The following is a 22,174-nucleotide window of genomic DNA, read 5'->3' as shown; positions in this document are numbered from 1 at the left end:
TATTACAATACTCTACAAGGATATAAATGGTATGTAGATATCCCTGTTTTATCCAGATCAAGAGATACTCATTAATTCTACTACAAAGAGCATCCAAGATTAAGAGATAACCATTGCATGTGGACCTGAGCATTTAACAGATCAGAGGAATGCAAAAATCATAAGTTTGGAGAGATCTTACAAAAGTAGTTTAGTCCATTTCCTTTGTACCATACCCTTTGCCACATAATTGTTAAACAAACCGTATGCTAGTGTCAAGTCATACCTTACAACATTTCTCAATGTTAACGATGAGCCATTCACAATGCCATTCCACAATTTCAGTTTTGGGAACACCATGAGGATTGAATAGATAGCAGACACATGCTAAAAACCATGACCACTATTATCATCCAACCTACAAGCTTGTGCAGAAGCATTTAGCTAAGTTCACAAATTAATTCCGTGAGGGTAGGTTGCAGGTTAATCTAGAGGCAGTGATGAATTTGAGTCACGTGCTACACTTGACTCATCAGCCAAGTTCTGGTGTCAATGAACTTTCACTCCTCTAGCTTATAGCTGTCACAGTGCCCTGCTACCCAATGAGGATAGGGTATCTTAAAGTGGTGCTTATTCAGCAATGAATCAAAGTGTGAATTCTCCATCTCTTTCCAGACCTTTGTATCCTGTTCACTTCCCCTGCAGGAACAGCGCATATTTAAATTTTTTCCTGACCCCACTTCTTCTGCATTCCCCTGTACTGACCCCCTCCGATTAAATTTGACCTATCACAAGCCTGAGTCTGCAGCAGCAGCTATGAATAAATGAATAATTGTGCAAGTCTGTTAAGCTAGGAAATTTGCATATAGCAAACATATCTGCTTTGCCATGGAATTTAGCCATTCTGGCTGAACTTCTCCAGATCAAGAAAACCATCAACCCACTAATAGTACCCAGTATCTTATACTGTTGACGTCTGTTGTTATTCCCCCCACTCTATTTGTATGCAGAGAAGTGTACTGAATCAAAACACTGTCTTTCTCTCCAAGTTGTCAGTGAGATTAATAATTTTTCTTTTGTAAGCTGATGACTTGAATTTCATGATACCCAAAAGCATTAGAAATGCATTCACTGTTTGACCTCGGTGACCTAAGTACTTCTAGTGGAGTTAGCTGTTTTATGGGTTGCCCTTCAGATTGCCACCATGATGAAAGTTCAACAGTTGCCATAGCAACCACTAGTTTAGAAGTGTTTCAAATTGAGGTTTTCTTGCAGTCACCTTATATAATTACTATTCTGTTAAAATTACTGAAATATTTTTGTCCAATCAGACTCTGTTTTCTTTTAATATTAAATTGTGTTTACAAATTAGGGGGGGCTCAGTGGTTAGCACTGTTGCCTCAAACGCCAGAAGCCCAGGTTTGATTCCAGCCTCAGGCAAGTGTCTGTGTGGAGTTTGTGCATTCTCCCTGTGTCTGTGTCCGAGTTCCTCCCACAATCCAAACATGTGCAAGTTAGGTGAATTGACCATGCTAAATTGCCCATACTGTTCAGAGATGTGTACGTCAGGTGCATTAGGGATAAATGTAGAGTAATGGGCATACTCTTTGGAGGATCGGTGTGGACTTGTTGAGCCGAAGGGCCTGTTTACACATTGTAGAGATTCTGTATAAAAAAAAATTCGAGCTGTGCTAAGAAAACACAGGAAAAATGTTACTCTGCCCAGGGCAGAAAATATATTTCTGTATAACTTGTATGATGACTTATATGGATGATTATAACTAAGGTAATATAATTTCCCTAGCCATGAATTTCAGTTGAAGCGTTAGCCTGCAGTGATGCACATCTCCAAAGCTTGGTTTATTTATTTTGTAATACAAAATGCACGAGGTATGATACAATGCAGCTTGCTTTGCAGATATTATAACCATTCACCTGGGGCATAAATAGTTTTAATATGCAATGCTGTCGCATGTGCGATTTCTAATAATTTCCACTTGCATGAAGATCTAAGACAAGCTAGTTTTCATTTAACCAGGGAAACATTCTCACTTCGAATAATCATTTCAAATGGTCAGATCCATTTGTCAGTGATTCTGGTGGAGGTATAATAAGAGATTGATAGTTAAATTGACTCAGCAAGTGCAACCATGTGATGGATAGTGCTGCCAATTGCAATCAATTACATCGTAAAATCCTTGTCATTTGTAAGAAAGGCCTTTCTTTTCCTGAGTGTGTAAGAACACAATGCTGTTTGATGCCTTCCCATTTATTGCAATCATTCCTCCTTGTTTCAGCAGGGATTTTTATCTCCTTTTGTGAGAGTACTCCAGCTCATTCCTCAACAACAGGGCTACTTGCTTTATTATTTGGATCTTCACTGTCTTCAGATTACTGTCACATTGTACTTCATTCAGAAGTTGTGTTAAAATGAAATATTTCAATGCTTTGCGAATGTAATCACCAACTACTGGAATTTATTTAATTATTTAGAGATGCTTTCAGGCAGCCGTGTGCATGATTGATAAAAACAATGCAAAAATATGTGTGTGTTGTGGATGGGGGAGGCTTCTAAATATCAGTTACTTATGTTTTATTTCGCAATGTTATACGCCACCTATTCCTCTAATATATAGCACTCTTGTCTAATCTACAGAGCACTGTATTCTGTTTTCCACTATTGAACTCTGTGCACTCACTCCCTCTAAGGAATTAAATATTTGAAAATGCCCTTGTGCTGAAATATCTTTCAATGATAGGTATTTTCAATGGAAATGTTACTTTGTCTTGAGTGCTATCAGTGTCTCCACTGAGCTGCTACTCTTAAGATTTTCCATTGTTAGTTAAAATGTCCGAGCCTATAAGCTAAGGCAGTCAAAGTAGGGACGTGGTCAACATCAACATACCATGAAGCATTTTGTCTCGAGTAATAATGAACAGTGTATACCATGATAATATTTATATTTGGCTTCTGTTCTGGTACGATAGGTCATTAGCTATTCTTGTTTTCCAATTTATCTATGCTGCCATTATGTCCTTGATTTGTAACAATGTATAAAATCTTTCGCTCAGGTAAGATATTTTGTTTGATACAGTGGATGTACATCCAGTTAGACCTCTGATGTTGATGCAAAATGTTTGGTGTAATCTAGAGTTCTGCTTTTGATCGCCATTTGGAATACACAGTATCAGAAATGTTGGATTTCTTGAAATTTCTATATGGTGCACAGTGTACTATCAGAACACATTCTTGAAAGTATTTTTGTCGTCCTTCAGACCTGTCTTTTGATGGCTTTGAGATCATTTATAGAGGCTTATAAAATCATGATGGGCATTGATAGGATAAATAGACAACGTATTTTCTCTGGGGTGGGGGAGTCCAGAACTCAGAACTAGAGGGCATAGGTTTGGGGTGAGAGAGAAAAGATGATTAGATTCGTTACAGTGTGGAAACAGACCCTTCACCCTAACAAGTCCACAGCGACCCTCTGAAGAGTAATCCACCCAGACCCGTTGCCCCACCCCTACATTTATCCCTGACTAATGCACCTAACACCAAGGGCAATTTAGCATGGCTGATTCACCTTATCTGCACATCTTTGGATTGTGGGAGAAAACCAGAGCACCCAGAGGACACCCACACAGACATGGGTAGAATGTGCAAATTCCACACAGTTGCCCGAGGCCAGAATCGAACCTATGTCCATAGCACTGAGGCAGCAGTGCTAAACTCTGAGCCACCGTGCTGCCCACAGGCCTAAGGGGCAACTTTTTTCATGCAGAGGGTGGTGTTTGTATTGAATGGGCTGCCAGAAGAAGCAGTGGAGGCTGGTACATTTGCAGCATTTAAAAGGCATCTGGATAGTTATATGAATAGGAAGGGTTTAGAGGGGTATGGCCAAGTGCTGGCAAATGGGACTAGGTTAGAATATCTTGTCGGCATGGACGAGTTGGACTGAAGGGTCTCTTTCCGTGTTGTACATCTCTATGACTCTATTTTAAGGTGACAAGAAATGTTCATGTCATCTTCCAGTCTAAATTTTTTGTTAACAATTTTATTCTTCACAAAGAAGGGAAGCAGCCTCCGTGTCGAAAAATGAAAGGGTCATGAATGTGCTCAAAGTGGCTGCTGTGCAAAAATATGAGATGAACAATGAGTGAAGCTATGTTGGAACCTCAGTATCAGTGAACTGTCAGCTCGAGTGTCTCCAGGAGAAAAAGTTTCATCATTCTTGGGAAATTCTCTGTAGAACAGAATAATACTATTCAAGGGAATGGAACTTCAACTGTTCCTACATCACTTGAAGTTGTGAGACTGATAATGCAGCATGGTGCTTTCAGACAGAGCTTGAAGACATGGCCACTTATAATTGGGATTATTCAAATGTATGCATCTCGATTTCTTACAAGTTACTAGTACATTCACCTCAACACTGAGATTTACAATTGTGGGAGAATATGGAACAGTCGTGCTTGTAAAATAATTATCTTTTATAATAGGACTGCAGAAATAAAAATTATCTTATTGAGTTTGCAATTCTTAAAATGCCACAGGATCTCTCTCTAACTGGAAGTTGGAGGAAAGAAATATCACATACTGTTGCAGCTCAGTGGCAAACTGGCGAAACAGGAAGAATAGAAAGGGAGGTAAGGGAAGAAGGGGAGTGGAGTGTTTGATAAGGGATAGCATTATAGCTGTGCTGAGGAAGGATATTCCTGGAAATACATCCAGAGAAGTTATTTAGGTGGAACTGAGACATAAGAAAGGGATGATCACCATATTGGGATTGTATTAAGGACCCCCTAATAGTCAGAGGGAAATTGAGAAACAAATTTGTAAGGAGATCGCCGCTATCTATAAAAATAATAGGGTGGTTAATGTAGGGGATTTTAACTTTCCAAACATAGTCTGGGACTGCCATAGTGTTAAGGGTTTAGAGAGAGAGGAATGTATTAAGTGTGTACAAGAAAATTTTCTGATTCAGTGTGTGGATGTACCTACTAGAGAAGGTGCAAAATTTGACTTACTCTTGGGCAGGGCAGGTGACTGAGGTGTCAGTGGGGCAGCACTTTGGGGCCAGTGACCATAATTCCATCAGATTTAAAATAGTGATGGAAAAGGATGGACCAGATCTAAAAGTTGAAGTTCTAAATTGGAGAAAGGCAAGAACTTTCAAAAGCCGATTGGGGGCAGATGTTCGAAGGAAAAAGGACAGCTGGAAAATGGGAAGCCTTCAGGAATGAAAATCCAGAGAAAGTATATTCCTGTCAGGATGAAAGGAAAGGCTGGTAGGTATAGGGAATGCTGGATGACCAATGAAATGGAGGGTTTGGCTAAGAAAAAGAAGGAAGTATATGTCAGGTATAGATAGGATAGATCGAGTAAATCCTTAGAAGAGTATAAAGGCAGAAGGAGTATACTTAAGAGTGAAATCAGGAGGGCAAAAAGGGGACATGAGATAGCTTTGGCAAATAGAGTTAAGGACAATCCAAAAGGGTTTTTACAAATACATTAAGGACAAATGGATAACTAGGGAGAGAGTAGGGCCCCTTAAATATCAGCAAGGCGACCTTTGTGTGGAGCTGCAGGAGATGAGGAGATACCAAACGATTATTTTGCATCGGTATTTACTGTTGAAAAGGATATGGAAGGTATAGATTGTTGGGAAATAGATGGTGACATCTTGCAAAATGTCCATATTACAGAGGAGGAAGTGCTGGATGTTTTGAAATGGGTAAAGGTGGATAAATCCCCAGGACCTGATCAGGTGTACTCTAGACCTCTGTGGGAAGCTAGCGAAGTGATTGCTGGGCCTCTTGCTGAGATATTTGTATCATCGATAGTCACAGGTAAGGTGCCGGAAGACTGGAGGTTGGCTAACGTGGTGCCACTGTTTAAGAAGGGTGGTAAGGACAAACCAGGGAAGTACAGACCAGTGAGCCTGATGTCGGTGGTGGACAAGTTGTTGGAAGGAATCCTGAGGGACAGGATGTACATGTATTTGGAAAGGCAAGGACTGACTAGGGATAGTCAACATGGCTTTTTGCGTGGGAAATCATGTCTCAAACTTGATTGAGTTTTTTGGAGCAGTAACAAAAGGATCGCTGAGGGCAGAGTCATAGATGTGATCTATATGGACTTCAGTAAGGCGTTCGACAAGTTTCCCCATGGGAGACTGACTAGCAAGGTTAGATCTCATGGAATACAGGGAGAACTAGCAATGTGGATACAGAACTGGCTCAAAGATAGAAGACAGAGGGTGATGATGGAGGGTTGTTTTTCAGACTGGAAGCCTGTGACCAGTGGAGTGCCACAAGGATCGGTGCTGGGTTCTCTACTTTTTTTATCATTTACATAAATGATTTGGATGCGAGCATAAGAGATACAGTTAGTAAGTTTGTAAATGACACTAAAATTGGAGGTGTAGTGGACAGCAAAGAAGGTTACCTCAGATTACAACAGGATCTTGACCAGATGGGCCAATGGGCTGAGATGTGGCAGATAGAGTTTAATTCAGATAAATGTGAGGTGCTGCATTTTAGGAAAGCAAATCTTAGCAGAACTTATTCATTTAATATTAAGGTCCTAGGGAACGTCGCTAAACAGAGACCTTGGAGTGCATATTCTTAGCTCCTTGAAAGTGGAGTCAGAGGTAGATAGGATAGTGAAGAAGGCTTTTGGTATGCTTTCCTTTATTGGTCAGAGCATTGAGTACGGGAGTTGGGAGGTCATGTTGCAGCTGTACAGGACATTGGTTAGGCCACTGTTGGAATATTGTGTGCAATTCTGGTCTCTGTCTTATTGGAAAGATGTTGTGAAACTTGAAAGGGTTCAGAAAAGATTTACAAGGATGTTGCCAGGGTTGGAGGATTTGAGCTACAGGGAGAGGCTGAACAGGCTGGGGCTGTTTTCCCTGGAGCGTCGGAGGCTGAGGGGTGACGTTGTGGAGACTTACAAAATCATGAGGGGCATGGATAGGACAAATAGACAAAGTCTTTTCTTTGGGGTGGGGTAGTCTAGAACCAGAGGGCATAGGTTTTGGGTGAGAGGGGGAAAATATTAAAAGAGACCTAAGGGACAACTTTGTCACGCAGAGGGTGGTATTTGTATGGACTGAGCTGCCAGAGGAAGTGGTGGAGGCTGGTACAATTGCAACATTAAAGAGGCATTTGGATGGATATATGAATAGGAAGGGTTTGTAGGGATATGGGGGGATGCTGGCAGGTGGGACTAGATTGGGTTGGGATATCTGGTCAGCATATACGAATTGGACTGAAGGGTCTGTTTCCATGCTGTACATCTCTATGACACTAACAGGGTAAGAAGTAGCAGGGGCTAAAGAATGACGAATTCACGGATGTGTAGTTGGCACAATTTGCAGCAGTTAATATGGAAGGCAAAATTGAGAGTAAAGAGATCCTAATATGCATTCCAGCATTTTTTTTGTTTTGCAGCCTACTACTTATTAAATTTCATGGTGTGTGCTATCAGATGCCCTGACATTACTGTAACCCGTTGCTTGCTGTTGGTATGAAATAAACATTATTCTCTTTGCCAGATGACACATTGCTGAACCAGATTGTGTGCATAGTTTCTATGTATTAAAAGCCATGGCAGCAATACAGTGATCAAGAGCATCCTTTGTTCCAAAAGCTCAGTGTAATAATATGAGTGGGTGGAGAAACAGATGTAGTAGCCAAGTGTCCAGCAGTGGTGGCCACTTGCTCACTTTTCCACACCATCAGGGCAGCCATTCTTCAGCATGTGTCTGCTTCTTCTTTAGCTGTACAGTGTGAAAATGCCTGTCGTAGAGGAAAGACACTGGTGCTATTGAGTCTGATGAGCCTCAGCTGTTGGATTTGTCTGCAGCTTCAATATCCATACTAAGAGTGGACTGCAGTTGTTCTTTATTTCTGACAGGTGGAAGCATCATTCTCCAGGGCTTCAGCTGCAAAATTTCTCTTGATGAATTAATTACTTTGTGTCTCCCTGTTAGGTTTCCATAATTGTGTCACTAAAATTGTGCAAAGCAGCTACATTGAACTTTGAATTGTATTCTTTAATCCAATAGGCAAATATAATCAACTTTTTTCTCATATTTTGAAGATGCTGTTCTGATACTTATAGACAACAGTCCTTTCTGCTTTTCTCATTGTCAGCGACAGTGCAGTCCAAATTATATCTTCCTTTTTAAAAGAAATAAAGTGACTTATATAAGTGAGTTATTTAATAATTAGATTACATTTTCTACCTATTTTTCACACATCATTTCATTCTGTGCCAATGGTTAAACTTTGCTATTTGTAGCTTTTAATGCTGACAGTTGGTTATGCGTTGACTCGGAGAACATCAAACGAAATGATTTTGTGTGAATATCTGAAGTAAATGTTATAAAGTAATGGTAATGTTGTAATGCTTTTTGTTCATGTTTTCTAAATATTTAACCTCTCATTTTGATGTACTCTGTTTTGAATGGATTGTTTGGGAAAATAAGGTTTCTCCTTAGAATTCACTGCACCAAGGACTAGAGTTCGATTCCTCAGGCGACTGTCTGTGTAGAGTTTGCACATTCTCCCTGTGTGTTACCACCAGGTTTCCTCCCACTGTCTGAAGATATGCTGTTAGGTGGATTGACCTTGCTAAATTGTCCATAGTATCCAGAGATGTGCCGGCTAGGTGGAAAATGCGGGATTATAAGGATCAAGTTGACTGGAAGAGCAAGCATCTGAGAAGGATGCTCTTCAGTGGGTCAGTGCACTAAATAGTCCAATTGATCTTTTTCGCAGTGCAGGGATTCTATATGTTGCAATTATCACTTAACTGCAAGATTTCTTTAAAATGCTGTCCTCCTACTTTGTTTGAATTACATTGGTGTTCTGCCTTGTTTTCTGTAAGAAGTATTTCACAGGCCAGCTCCATATTCTGCTTTGGGTTCAGTACTGTTCAAAAGTTTCCTTCCACACTACTTCTAGACTTTAAGGAGCTCCGAGAAAATCTTGATTTAGAAAACTGAATATCTGAGAAAACTCATGGAAAATAACGAGTTCTGTTCATGCATTTTAAAAATGGGAAGTGTATGTGCCAATGAAATGTAAATGATAGTGTATTTCAGTGTTGAATAGTTTTCAGTCTACATCTCTGATCAGCTGTGTTTAGATTAAAGCAGTTCACATCTTGTTTACCAAATAATTGAAAGAAAACTTCGAAAATCTCTCCTAATCTTATGTGTAATAACATCTTGCTTCATGTTTACCTTATTCTGATGTTTGTATTTGGTTTGTATTTTAGCTGTCAAGGGTGCCAGTGGAATCATGTGAACAGTATGAGACATGCAGCAAGTGTCTAAGTTCTGGGGACCCTCACTGTGGTTGGTGTGTCCTTCACAACATGTAAGTAGCAAATATTTATTCATTGCATCCGTATGAAAATGTGACTTTCCTGTTTTAAAGCTTTTTGGCTTGATCGTGGTCCTTTATTCTCCCCCTGCTCCCTGAGGGTGTGATTCATACTTGAGTCCATTAATGTCAGCCCTTTAACATTGCTAAAGTTGATATCTGTCAATGAACTTTGACAGTGAGTTGTGGCATATTACCAAAACATTAGAATGTCAGTAGCGAGCACAATTTTACAGGAAGGATCGTGAATTGTTGGACTACCTTGCTTGTGTCATTTTAGTTTTTTGCACCCTCTGCATTGCTATCCCCGCTAAGAGCAACTTAATTGAAAATTTTGGAAAGTGTCCAATGTGTATGATTCAGGGCCATGATGGACCCTGTTGACTTTAGTTGGGGCAAAGATACTGCAGATTCACAAGAAGGCAGAGTTTGAACAGCACAGGACTAGCAGACTGAAAGAGGTGACTGATTATAGAATAGGGTGAAACTGTGGAGAAATATGAACTTGACGGTAAGAATTTTTCAATCAAAGTGTTGGATCCATGTGCAAAGGAGAACAGTGTCACCTTGTCCATTGTTCTCAGTAATTCCTTGCACTTCCATTTGTTATTGAAATTTAGATGGGAATGCAAAACTGATGATCATACTGCTATTGTGGTGTGTGTGGCAAAGGTGATGAGTTTGATACTGTTTTAAACAACTCTCTTGAAATTATTTGTTACTACACATTGGAGAGTGTACAATTGTGTAATTGGGGGAAAAAAGAAGTGTGGTCTGATTTGAGAAGAAAATGTAGAAAAATAAAATCTCTTGATCAACAACAAAAGAATTGGTTAGACAGAGATCTCTTAGCAAAGATTTTCTTCAGACTAACACCCTTTCAGTGTTGAGTAAATCAGATTGCTGCAAGATAGACTGGATAGTTAAATTTATGCAGACTTTTATAGCTGGACAGGATTGAGTGGCAGTGAATATTTCTGCCCTGTGGGTTATTCCATAATAACCTGCAAAATTCTGCAACACTAAGTGAATAGCAATAGTGAAATGATGACTAAGCCATGTACCAAACCTGGAGAAGGAAAACATGATGGAAATTGTGCAAATTTCACTTTCAAAGTTAATTGAGTTGGCACACTTGAAGATTCTGGGATTGTATATTTAAAATTTTAAGGCTTTTTAAAAAATTGTGTAAACATTTTTTGGACTTTTCATGAATGAAGGACATGCTTTATGGAGTTTACTTTGTATCTTTCTTGATGATTTGTGAAACTACAATGCCAAGCATTACATTCAGCAATAAAAATGGAAGCTTATCTGAACAGATGGAATTATCTTCTCTATTTCTGATAGACCCTAAACATGTGTTTTATTTTCAGTCAAGGATGGTACAAAGATGCTGCTATGTCATTCAGAAGATTAGCAATTGAACAATTGTTAAATTAAGCTTTATCATTTGCCATTCAAATTTTCCTTCATAAGTTGCTACCACCTACATTTATCTTTAAAGTATATATCATGATCATGTATTTAAATTTAAACAGTTAACCATAAAAGCATGTTGCATGTATTTGTGCATTTTCTCCCTGACAGGTAGGTATGAGATGAGGTTTTGTGCACTGTTCATAAAAATATGCTGGTGACATCTAGTGGTAAGATATTTATTAAATAGATGCAAATTCTCCCATTAGACTGATGACAAATGTGCATTTAAGTCAACTTGTTCAACTGATTGTCTGCATCAACACACATTGTAAAAGCAATGTGAAATACTTGTTAACTAATACATATTGAATTTCATTTCATAAACTTGAAGCAACTTAGGCGGCACGGTGGCACAGTGGTTAGCACTGCTGCCTCACAGCGCCAGAGACCCGGGTTCAATTCCAGACTCAGGCGACTGACTGTGTGGAGTTTGCACGTTCTCCCCGTGTCTGCGTGGGTTTCCTCCGGGTGCTCCGGTTTCCTCCCACATCCAAAGATGTGCGGGTCAGGTGAATTGGCCATGCTAAATTGCCCGTAGTGTTAGGTAAGGGGTAAATGTAGGGGTATGGGTGGGTTACGCTTCGGCGGGTCGGCGTGGACTTGTTGGGCCGAAGGGCCTGTTTCCACACTGTAAGTAATCTAATTTAAATCCATTGACTAAATTAAAAGCAGATTCACCTTGAATCACAAGTTTTCCACCTCTGTGTCTTAAAAGCTGTCTTGGATCAGACAATTGTTCCACCAATTTTTTTAATTAAAAGTGTAATTCAGATATCAAAACAGACAGTATCATTATATGTGGACTAAATGATCAATGTCATTGATGAACCAAGCTCCAAAATTGACCAGTCTCTTTCACGAGTCCATCAGTCGCAACTACTTCACAGATCAACAGAAAAAAAACTCACATCTGTAACCTATTCAAAACAGTTGATTAAAGTTAGCCAAAACTACACACCAGCTGCTCTCATCAATGTTATTTGCCAAGTGACTGAAAATGTTCTTCATTCTTGTATTTTTGAAATATACAATATTCTGGTAGAGAGTCGGTGCGATTTTCAGTCAGAAAGATCTTCCAAAATATAGCTTTTGTGTAATGACCTGTCTTGAAGTCTCAAAACAAATGTATAAATGTCAATATAAAATGTCTCAATAACCTTTGGCAATGTTGCTGAAGAAAAGCTCCTGTCCTTTTTCACTACAGTTGGATCACAGGACCTGACATTTCCTTACCAACAGAAGACAATATGCAAGGAGAATTCATCCTGTCATAGAGCCATAGAGATGTATAGCATGAAATAGACCCTTCGGTCCAACTTGTCCATGCTGACCAGATATCCAGTCTACTGTTCTGAGGTCATAAGGAGATTGGCGAAGGTGATCTTTTAAACGAGGTCGCAATCTCCAGATTACACCCAGTAGGGGAACACAATTGGTGGGCTGGAGGGGGGAAGTGCAGATGAATGTGCCAATGGTGCAGATAGCCTTTCTGTATGCTCAAGCAAAATATATTAGGACCTTTACACATCTTGATATATTTAAAAGACCTTTTCACCAAGTTTCAAAAAATTTAGGGTGTGACAATTTGCAGGTGACTGCATGCTCTTAAGTATGAGGGAAAGATCCTGATCTTGTCCGTCCACAACAATTGCAGAATTTAATGAAAAGCAGGAAATTTGAATTATGGAAGATGTATTCAATGTCAAAACATGCTATTGACACTAATAATAAGGATCCACCAATAAAAAGTTTTTAAATTCTATAATCACCTACTCCCAGAGGTAGATACAAAACTGTACCTGACATGTTAAATCAGTCTTCAAGGCAGATTCAACCTTCAACAGATAACATAAAAAGCAAACAGGGTTCTTGGATTTCTAGGGAGGAATTTTAGTATTGCAACAAAAAATAATCAGAATCATGGGTCACCAAACATCCTAGAGCATGCAAAATTCGTGTGGAGATCCTTGTACGGCGAGAGAAATTATCCAAACTCAAACATAATTCTGCATGAATTGGCATGGGAAATACACCTCCTTGATCAAAAATTGGAATATGAATCACTGCAACAAAGCAGAGAGAAAAGTAGGCTATGTTCTACAAAATATGGCATGGATCAGGTGGGAATTTACAAAAAGCAAGCACTTGGTGGCCTCCAGCAAAGACAGAACATGGCATTTAGCCACACGCACAAAATATAAAGCCTATACATTTACCAAATAGCTAACTTCCCAAGGAACCTCCCGCAATGGAGCAAACTGCCAAAGGAAATATTCACAGCCCCATCACTTGAAAGTCTAGGACTTTCCATTAAACATTTACATTATCAAGACTAACATCTGAGTGGGTCATACCTGCTACCCATGCAAATGCTAACAGAAAAGGGCATTAGTTGGTGATGCTAACACAACTATACACAAAGGATAGCATTTGTCTGATTTTGATGTATGGATGAAGCCATAGCAGCATTTAATTTGCATTGGTCTTGCAGTAACTTCAACCTTGAATCAGAACATGAAAAAGGTGCCAAATCATACTAGTAGGCATCCATTTATTTTGATTTGCCTTTATTCTGGTAACATCTCATAAAAACCAAACCCATCAGGATTATTAATGTCCTTTAGGGAAGGAAATCTGCCACCTTCACTTTTCTGGCCCAGGTGCAACTGGGCACTTTTTGGCTCTGTAGGTTATTTCGGAAAGCAATTCAATTGAAGGGTAACTAAAGACGGGAAATAGATATTAGCCTGCCAGTGACACTCAAATCCTGTATAAGAATAAAGTACATAAGGTGACAAAGCCAGTAAAAATTGATCTTTACCTTCAAATGTAGTAGATAAAATCAGCTTGTACGTAGATTGCCTGATTTCTATTCTTTATTATGTGATAAGTTAAAAGTCAAATTAAAATCTATCTAAATTAAAAATCTCATTGATGTCCTAGGTGCATACAAAAAATACTTTAAACGGACAATGTCCCCTTGTCTGGCAATTCAATTTGATACATTTTTCAGTGGAGCAAAACTATTGACATGAGCACGTGTGTGAACGTTTGAGTATTATTTTTCTTGTTTCATCAGCTATTGCAAAAAAGGCTGGTGCTAGAAAAAGGATTTGTTGCTCCAAGATCATTTGCCTGCTCTTGATCCTGTTTGGCTGTCAGTGTGGATTGTGTGCCATTTGCTGCACCATGAATTTCAGCCTTTGTCCAATCAGGCATCTCTGTAGAAACACAGCACAACATTGAACACCATTTCACAGCAGCTAGATTGGAAACTGGTAGCAAGAACTGCACCAGACTGGAAGAGTTGCTTGGGAGAGGCGAAATTGTAAGAGAAGAATTGCGAATGAGCAGAAGAAATTGCCTTTCCAAGATGGGAGAAAGAAACTGTCCAGGTAACTCTGGAGAAGTGATGATCAGATAAGTCTGTTGAATGTTTTCCAACTGGCAGCACTGTAAGACCATCCATCTAGTGAAAAGTCCTGCTTGTATTTCTTCATCACAAGACAAAGAATTGCCTGAAGGGGAGTTGGTTTAAAAGGAAAACTAAACAAATAACAGGTGGCGTGTCCAACTGCTATGGGACTTCGAAGATATGGCAACCTTGCTGTTGGTCATGAATGTCTTAACCAGGCAATGCAAACAGTGTTTCAGTTCAACTGACTGTTAACCCAGGAAGATGGTTCATCCACAGTCAGAATATATTTGTTTTTAACTGTGTTCATAATGAGTTATAAATGCACAAACTACAATTTTAGATAGAGAAACTCAGTTTGAAAGGTGAAACCTCTGTTGATAATTTCTTGAGATGAAAATAAAATTATGCACTCCATTTCGCAAGCAGGGATAAATCAGAAATCATTTTCGAAAGAATCCTAGTTATGCTACTAACATGATGCACTTGTCAGTTAATATAATGCAATTCATGAATACTGTGGTATTATAATGTCTTCTTGCGACAATATAATTGCTTACCTCTGCAATAGAAGTATTCCCTCAGTACAATGCATTCAGCTCTGTCGGGTCATTATAGCGTGAAGGATTACTGCAGCAGAGTAGAGTCCTGACAAGTTAGAAAATTTGACATATGGCTTTATTACTCGGGTCTGTTGGTCCTTTCAAATTTGAATGGTTTGGTGTTCTTGATCAGTGAGGAGGAGCTGTAGGAATGAGCTCTGATGTAAATCATTCTCATAAAAAATATTGATTAATGTCCATCTCACTAGAAAGAAAAGACTGGTTAAATTTGGAAATCACCCTCATTATTGTCAATACAAAGTTGTTTTATTTGCGAATGTTCATGAATAAGGGAATAATTCCAGAATTGGAACCTGACCTGTATCCTAAATGCAGCAGATCCTGACTTTTTTGTGGGTTTCACATTGAGTTTGGTGCAATTCCAGTCTAGTGCAAACCCGTGTTATGAAGTGCCATACATGTTTAAGCAAAACTTCTTGGACAGCTTTTACAAGTGATCTAAAAGCAGAAAGAAGTACTAAAAGTATGCAATGAATTTGATATCGTCTATGTCGGAAATAATAAAATTAGTGTTTTAGAACGGTTTCCATAAAGCATTCATTTTGCCACGTGACCTGATCTTTCACTTCATAGATGTTGATGAACCTATCAAGTATTTCCAATGTTTTCTTTATTTTTAGCTAACACAGGGTGGAGTTGCTCTTTTTTTTTGGAGTCTATTATGTCATGACAAGATGCCCGTCTCCATAAGATTAACACAGAGCAGTGAAATTTACAGTTACTGGTTGGCCATAGACACAGTTGGGGGTGAATTTCTGTTGGTGCACGTACGTAAACAGCGATAAAGACTAATGGGTCATCTGATAAATTTCATGGGGGTGATCACCTAAAAATCTAGGAGCTGGTGCTAACACATACAGTTGCTAATAATTCATTTGTGTGCTACTTCCTTCAAGAAAAGGAAGTCTTCCATCTAAATAAAGACCTAAAGCAAGGAAATCCAGCCACTGCCTCTTAAAGACATAAACAATTCCATTTGTACTGTGCTCAAGTAGAGTGAAGGCCAGCTACAGTGCTCCTGTAAAAGGTTGCATTTTCCTTTTACACTTATATATTTCAAGAGATTTTCCTGATTGCATTATGTTAGCTGTTTTGATTTTACCATGAAGTAAACTATTGTAACTTGAAACATTTTAGTATGAAGTATGAAGCAGTTTGCTCTTCCTACAATCAGCACATCATTCTGAACTATGAGTATGAAATAATGGTGAATAATGCACCATGTTATTAGATTGGACATAAGGCTATGCATATCATCTCAATCAATGCTGCTTAATTACAGATCCCCTTCTGAGTTCATTATTGTCGTAATGCTGTGGAAAGTTCACCATTGATTTCTCACTATGAAATAGGTACTGCAGGCATAATGAGGCTCCTTCTGTGCACTGAAAAGTTGTCAGTACACCAGGGATAAAATTAGATTTTATGAAACCTTTTTCTTCCAGAATTCTGGTATGGAAGAGTCAGTTTTGCCTTTTCAGCAGTTCTGCTTGTTACTGAATCCATTTTGTAAATTAGAGGTACAATTTCTCTTTTCCAGTGTTCAGCATGTCAAATTTGTGTCTCTTTTATAAATTCCATATCAACCAACCACAAGCCTCTCTGCACCTCGAAGGCAAATATGTAATGGAGACTGTCATAGACTGGCTTATTTCAGTCTGATAAGGTTTAAATAAATCAAGAATATTATCAAGTGAAAACCATCAAAGGAATTCAAAATGAGGTTGTGGTACAGTTCGACTTGCGAAAAATTGCAAGACCTGTTTTACACTGATACGAGTGTAGATATATGTATAAAGCCAGTCCATCTGAGAAAGACATACTTCTATCTTTGCACTTAGGGCCTTTGCTTCCCTTTCTGCATCAGCCTGAAAGGTTACAGTATTATTGGAAGGAAAAAATAGTCCAAATCTGGTGTTTATGGCTAGAATTATCCACATCCAGGTGGGAATAGAGCTTGATTACGTCCAAGATTGAGGGACTGGACTTAGGCCAGCTGGATGGCCACTGGCAGATACCTTTCTGTCCTTGCTTCTGAGCCCTCCTTCCACCATCCAACACCACTCCCCAACCCCACATCCAATCACAGCTCCAGACCTTCTGCCTCCACTACCCCACCTTTGACCTCAGTGATCCTCCATTCTATGATTCCAGTGGGTGGTTTCCCAGCAGCAGCCATGTAATTTGCTCAAACAGTCTCATGTTCTGGAGCGATTAGCCATTGGTTGGCCAAAACCTCTAATGAACGTAACGTCCGCTTCTTGTTGTGGGGAGGTGAGGGCAGAATGATTGCCAGCATGCAACCAGCTGCCTGATTTCTGGAAGATCCAGCAAGTTTTCTCACTGTTGCTCACTATGTAGTAATTCTCTTTATGATTTAAGTAGTAATGTGCCTTTAATGTGATACAGTATTTTAATACTGTTACCATGTTCATTAACTTTGAACTTACATTCTGGGATATTTGCTTGTAAAGGGTTCGCAAATTTGTATCAAACCCTTTCCTTAGTTCTAGTACATGATTAATTTAAAATGGGTAATCCCTTTGAGGTGTTGGGAAATAAATTTTGTACAGAAGTGTCAAGCATTCATTTGTTCATTAATATCAATCATGAAAGTGCATGTCTTTGAAATTGAAGTTGTGAAGCAGTTTGCCCAGGTAGTTGTGGAATAACTATTGTTATCTCAGCCTATTGTAAAAGATAATAGGAAACTTTTAAAAATTAGAGAAGAAACATTGGTCCAGCTATGTGTGGGCCCTTTTGAATCCTTCCTCACCATAAGTTAACTCAAAAGTGATATCTGGTTGCACATTGAATTCATTTGTATGGTTTACTTCAACAACTTCTAGCAGTGGATTATGGCTTTCTGCCCATCTTTTCAACTGAATTACCCTAGAAATCCACTGTCTATACTTTTTTTCCTTTTACTCATCCCGGTTTATTAGTGAGACCAAAGTTGCAGCAGAGTATTACATTCATAGAGCTACTGAAGCTATTTTGATCATAGTAGCATTGTGGAGTAAAAGTATTGGCTACATGGTGGGTGCAAGGAAATATTTGAGCAGGAGAAACTCACTTCGTCCATTGCTTCAATTTGTCTCTATAATCACCTTAGAATCAAATGAGTAAAACTATGTGACAGTCACATTTGGATACATTAACAAATGTGTATGCTTTGATTGCACAGTATAATTTCTTCCCATTAATGAATTACTTTTAGCAGATGCTGTAGAGACCATGAAATTATTTAAAAGATGTGCATTTTTCAGTCAGTATGGTAGACTATTCCATCGATGGCACTGGTCTCATTTTCTGTGTATTTGTTGGCAGATCCATCCTGTAAATAGATCATGGAATGACAAAATCATGTTTGAACAGATGGTTATTATTACAAGAATTCCTAAAGCAAACACTATTGTATTAATGATTGAAGTTTTGTCTCGAGTTACATTTGTTCCTTGTGTGATTTATTCGCAAAATGCAATGAATTGTGGGTGTGATATTCTGCTGATTGTAGATTGAGTGGGGCCAATGCGGAATGAGCAATTGAAGTGTATGCCAACTTAGGACTAATTTGTTCATTATAACCTCATTGCTACTTTTCCCAGCATTTCTCTTCTCACTCTGTCTGCTCAGATTAAAGATCAGCTAAATATTGCACATTTTACTTCCCTGTTCTGTTAGTCAGGGTCGGAAGTGACAGATAAATATTCATGAGGGCTGCACAGGTAAAGAGCACACACTGGAACTGACTAAATACCTTCAATGGGAATACCAAATCAGCTTTCAGAATTAAAAGCAAATTCATCACTATTCAAGGGAGATTCTATCTGTATAAATCTGAGCAGGGTCAAGTATCTAGAGGTTCGTAAATATTAAATAATACAGAAATTTCTAGTATACCAGTCAGGTTAGGAGAAAGTGAGGACTGCAGATGCTGGAGATCAGAGCTGAAAATGTGTTGCTGGAAAAGCGCAGCAGGTCAGGCAGCATCCAAGGAGCAGGATGCTGCCTGACCTGCGCTTTTCCAGCAACACATTTTCAGCTCAGTACCAGTCAGGTTAGTCCAGTGCTGAATAAAGCTTGGATGGTATTAAATTTGTAAATTCAGAGTCTTGATTTGTCACCATTAGTTCTGATTTGAAGGTATTATGTAAATAATGCAAAGAAAGTGACTAGTTTCCCAATTGATATGCAAGATGTAAAAGTGCCTGGTTGGATCAGTGAGTTGGAGTCTGTTCTTCTTGTGGTATATGTGCTAGTTGGAATAGTGAATAATTTGGAGGATGTTGATACTAAATCTAACTGTGCTGGAGTTATAATTGTGGTGAATCTAAGCACAAAGAAAACGTGAGGAGATACTTTACAGGGAAACTGTGCAGCAAAGGAGCTGACTTTTTGCCTTGTCCAGTGCTGTAAACCAAGCAGTTTTATGCAGACTACTGAAAATATCTAATACAAATCTACATATTTCAGCAGTTAAATTCAAGTCAGCACATGCAGCAGACAGATAATTTAAATTAATACTTCCTGGCTCATAAACTGGCATGTTGCAACCTCAAGGGAACTACTATCAGTGTGGGCCATAATGGCCCAAGATCAACGTAGTCTCAAGAGTCTTGGAGTATAAATGAGACTCCAGAGCCCAAGACTACCGATGTCTCTCTAAAAATGGAAAACAATTCGACTTTTATACCACGGAGATCTGAACTGAATTCATTAACTATACTGAGTGTAATGCTGCATTATTATCCAGGGTTGCTTTTTACTAACATCTCCGAATCAGGTAGGTAGATGCCAAGGTAGTTTTAGAACCATTCCTGGATTAATTAGATTCTTTTCTGTTTCCTAAGGTGCTCGAGGAGAGACAAGTGCGAGCGAGCCACGGAGCCCTATCGATTTGCCGCCAGTATTGATCAATGCGTGAAACTCAGTATCCAGCCAAATAGTATCTCTGCATCCGAGCACAGTGTACCGGTAAGTATTTGCCACAAGACCATTATCTTTTATATTTTTTCAGTTTATTAGAAGAAAGGAAAGGAATGTAGTTGTTATATTACAAGAGTTAAATATCTTTGCCAGTCATGCTGCAGAAGCCCTCCCACAGCTTTCAGAAATTAAATGGTTACAAAGAATCTCAATTACCTGTAGCACTGATATCATTTTGCTCTAATTCTGTTCTTCTTTTTCCATTGTTTTGTATTCGTCTTAACTTGCACCCAATTTATGCATTCAATAAAACCATTACAAGCAAGAATCTAATTTTAATTCGTGTTAGCTGATTTTTCCAGCACTGATAGTGAGATCCTTTACTAAGTTTGTTATGAGTGGAAAGTAATATATAAATTAATTTGAGAGTTCAAAAATGGACAACTCACATGGTGTCTTCCAAGACACGGAAGGAGCAAATTCTTACATTTAATGTTCTTGCAAGTTATTAATGCAGTGAAATTGTAGGTTTTATCATATTAGTAAAGAATAGATTAAAGTATTAATGTAAGATTACATTGACATTTTAATGAAGGCTTACGTTAAATAGGTTCATTCAAATAATGCACAGAGGAATTGCTTGCATTGAGTTTGTTGCTTTTATCGGACCATAGAATGTGGCCCTGTTAATTATCAGAGATAACAGTTAGAATTGTTTTAGCGTTTCATTATTCTTATCATTGGTAGTTTAACATGTAGATGTTCACAACATTAGATTTCGACTATTACAGCTCAAAAAGAGCACATTCAGCCCATATAGTCTGTAGCAGCCTTGTCAAAGAACAAAAACGGAAGTTGCTGGAAAGCTCAGCAGGTCTAGCAGCATCTGTGAAGAGAAATCAGAGTTAGGGTTTCTGGTCCAGTGACCCTTCCTCAGAATAATGTTCTAAGGAAGGGGTCACCGGACCAGAAACATTACTCTGACTTTTCCTCACAAATGTTGCTTGACCTGCTGACCTTTTCCATCAACTTGTGTTTTTGTTTCTAATTTACAGCATCCGCAGTTCTTTTGGTTTTTATCAAAGAGCAGCTAATTTATTCCTATTGCCCCAGCTTCTCACTGTTCCTGCAAATGCCTCGTATTGCCAAAACACTGATGCTCTGTACATGATCATATCTGAGCCACATTGAATACTGGAACAGTGCTGGCACAGGAATTGGAGCACAATTTCTACACCGATGGGAGGCCATTTATCCCACTGTGTTCTTGCTGACTTTTGACATGATAAATTTGTTCTTAAAGCCATGAGGGAATATTGAAAATAAAAAAAAGGTGCCTCCTTGTCATATATTTGGAGCTTCTGCTTTGGGTGTATTGGTTGGACAACAGACCCTGCTTTTAAGTCTGTTTATTAGTAAACTAATGAACACTCAATGCTGCTGTCATAGGAATTATCAATAGAAATACATTTCTCTCCCTCCAAATCTGACATCTCTGATTTTGAGGTTCCTGAATTCTGCACATTCTCTTTTCACAGCTTATTCTGAAAGTTAGTGATGTTCCAGATCTTTCTGCTGGCGTTGTCTGTGCATTCGGAGGGTTGACCGAGGTGGATGGTCAGAGAATGGATGACAAGATAATGTGCATTTCACCAGCTGCTAAAGATGTACCTCCCATTCTTGCAGATCAAGGTAAAAGCAACTCAATGAAATCAGTACTTTCCTCCACTAAATTAAGTCCACTCTTTCTGCAGCTAAAAGTACTATTTTCCATGTTTACTACTTAATACTTTGACTAACCTAGTAATATATTTACAAAATAGTTTGTGGCGTTTCTCTCTTTGATTGCACTTAATTTTTCAACCATGGTATTCTGTTTTCCTTTAAAAAATATAACTTGAACTGTCATATCATACATGTGTGGAGGCTGCCATTTTCTTGTGAGGTATGTAATTGAGAAAGGAAACATAACTTGTATTCATCTAACTCTGATTTCTCTTCACAGATGCTGCCAGACCTGCTGAGATTTTCCAGCAACTTCCGTTTGTTTTTTGCTGTTTGATAAGGCTGGTAGAGACTATATGGGCTGAATAGTCTCTTTTTATGCTGTAATATTCTATAATTTGACATAAGCATATGAATCATATGCTTTGTTAAGAGCAGAATGAGACAAAGTATGACACCAAGCCACAAAGGCATTATTAGGCCAGATGACTGGGGGAGATGACAAAATTGTGGTATGTTACTGAGGTGGTAAGCCAGAAGCCTATACTAATGTTATGCAGGTCTAGGTTCAAATGGCACATAAGGAAATTTCAATTCAGTTAATAAATCTGGAATTCAAAAGTTA

The 22,174-nt window shown here is 38.7% G+C and overlaps 1 protein-coding gene across 2 annotated transcripts in view; it reads left to right on the top strand.

Annotated features, from left to right (window-relative positions):
- The window catches only part of plxna2 (plexin A2), a 463,799-nt gene that overhangs the window by 281,874 nt on the left and 159,751 nt on the right, over nucleotides 1–22,174 (top strand). For both annotated transcript variants that reach the window (XM_060845449.1, XM_060845451.1), the window contains exons 5-7: nucleotides 9,269–9,369; nucleotides 19,749–19,872; nucleotides 21,363–21,516. In XM_060845449.1, coding sequence (XP_060701432.1) covers nucleotides 9,269–9,369; nucleotides 19,749–19,872; nucleotides 21,363–21,516 — 379 coding nt within the window. The remainder of the gene's footprint in view (nucleotides 1–9,268; nucleotides 9,370–19,748; nucleotides 19,873–21,362; nucleotides 21,517–22,174) is intronic.

The sequence above is a fragment of the Hemiscyllium ocellatum genome, chromosome 26 (assembly GCF_020745735.1).
Source record: "Hemiscyllium ocellatum isolate sHemOce1 chromosome 26, sHemOce1.pat.X.cur, whole genome shotgun sequence".
Taxonomy (NCBI): domain Eukaryota; kingdom Metazoa; phylum Chordata; class Chondrichthyes; order Orectolobiformes; family Hemiscylliidae; genus Hemiscyllium; species Hemiscyllium ocellatum.
Note: the sequence above shows the minus strand (reverse complement) of the source record. Positions and strands in the feature narration are given on the sequence as shown.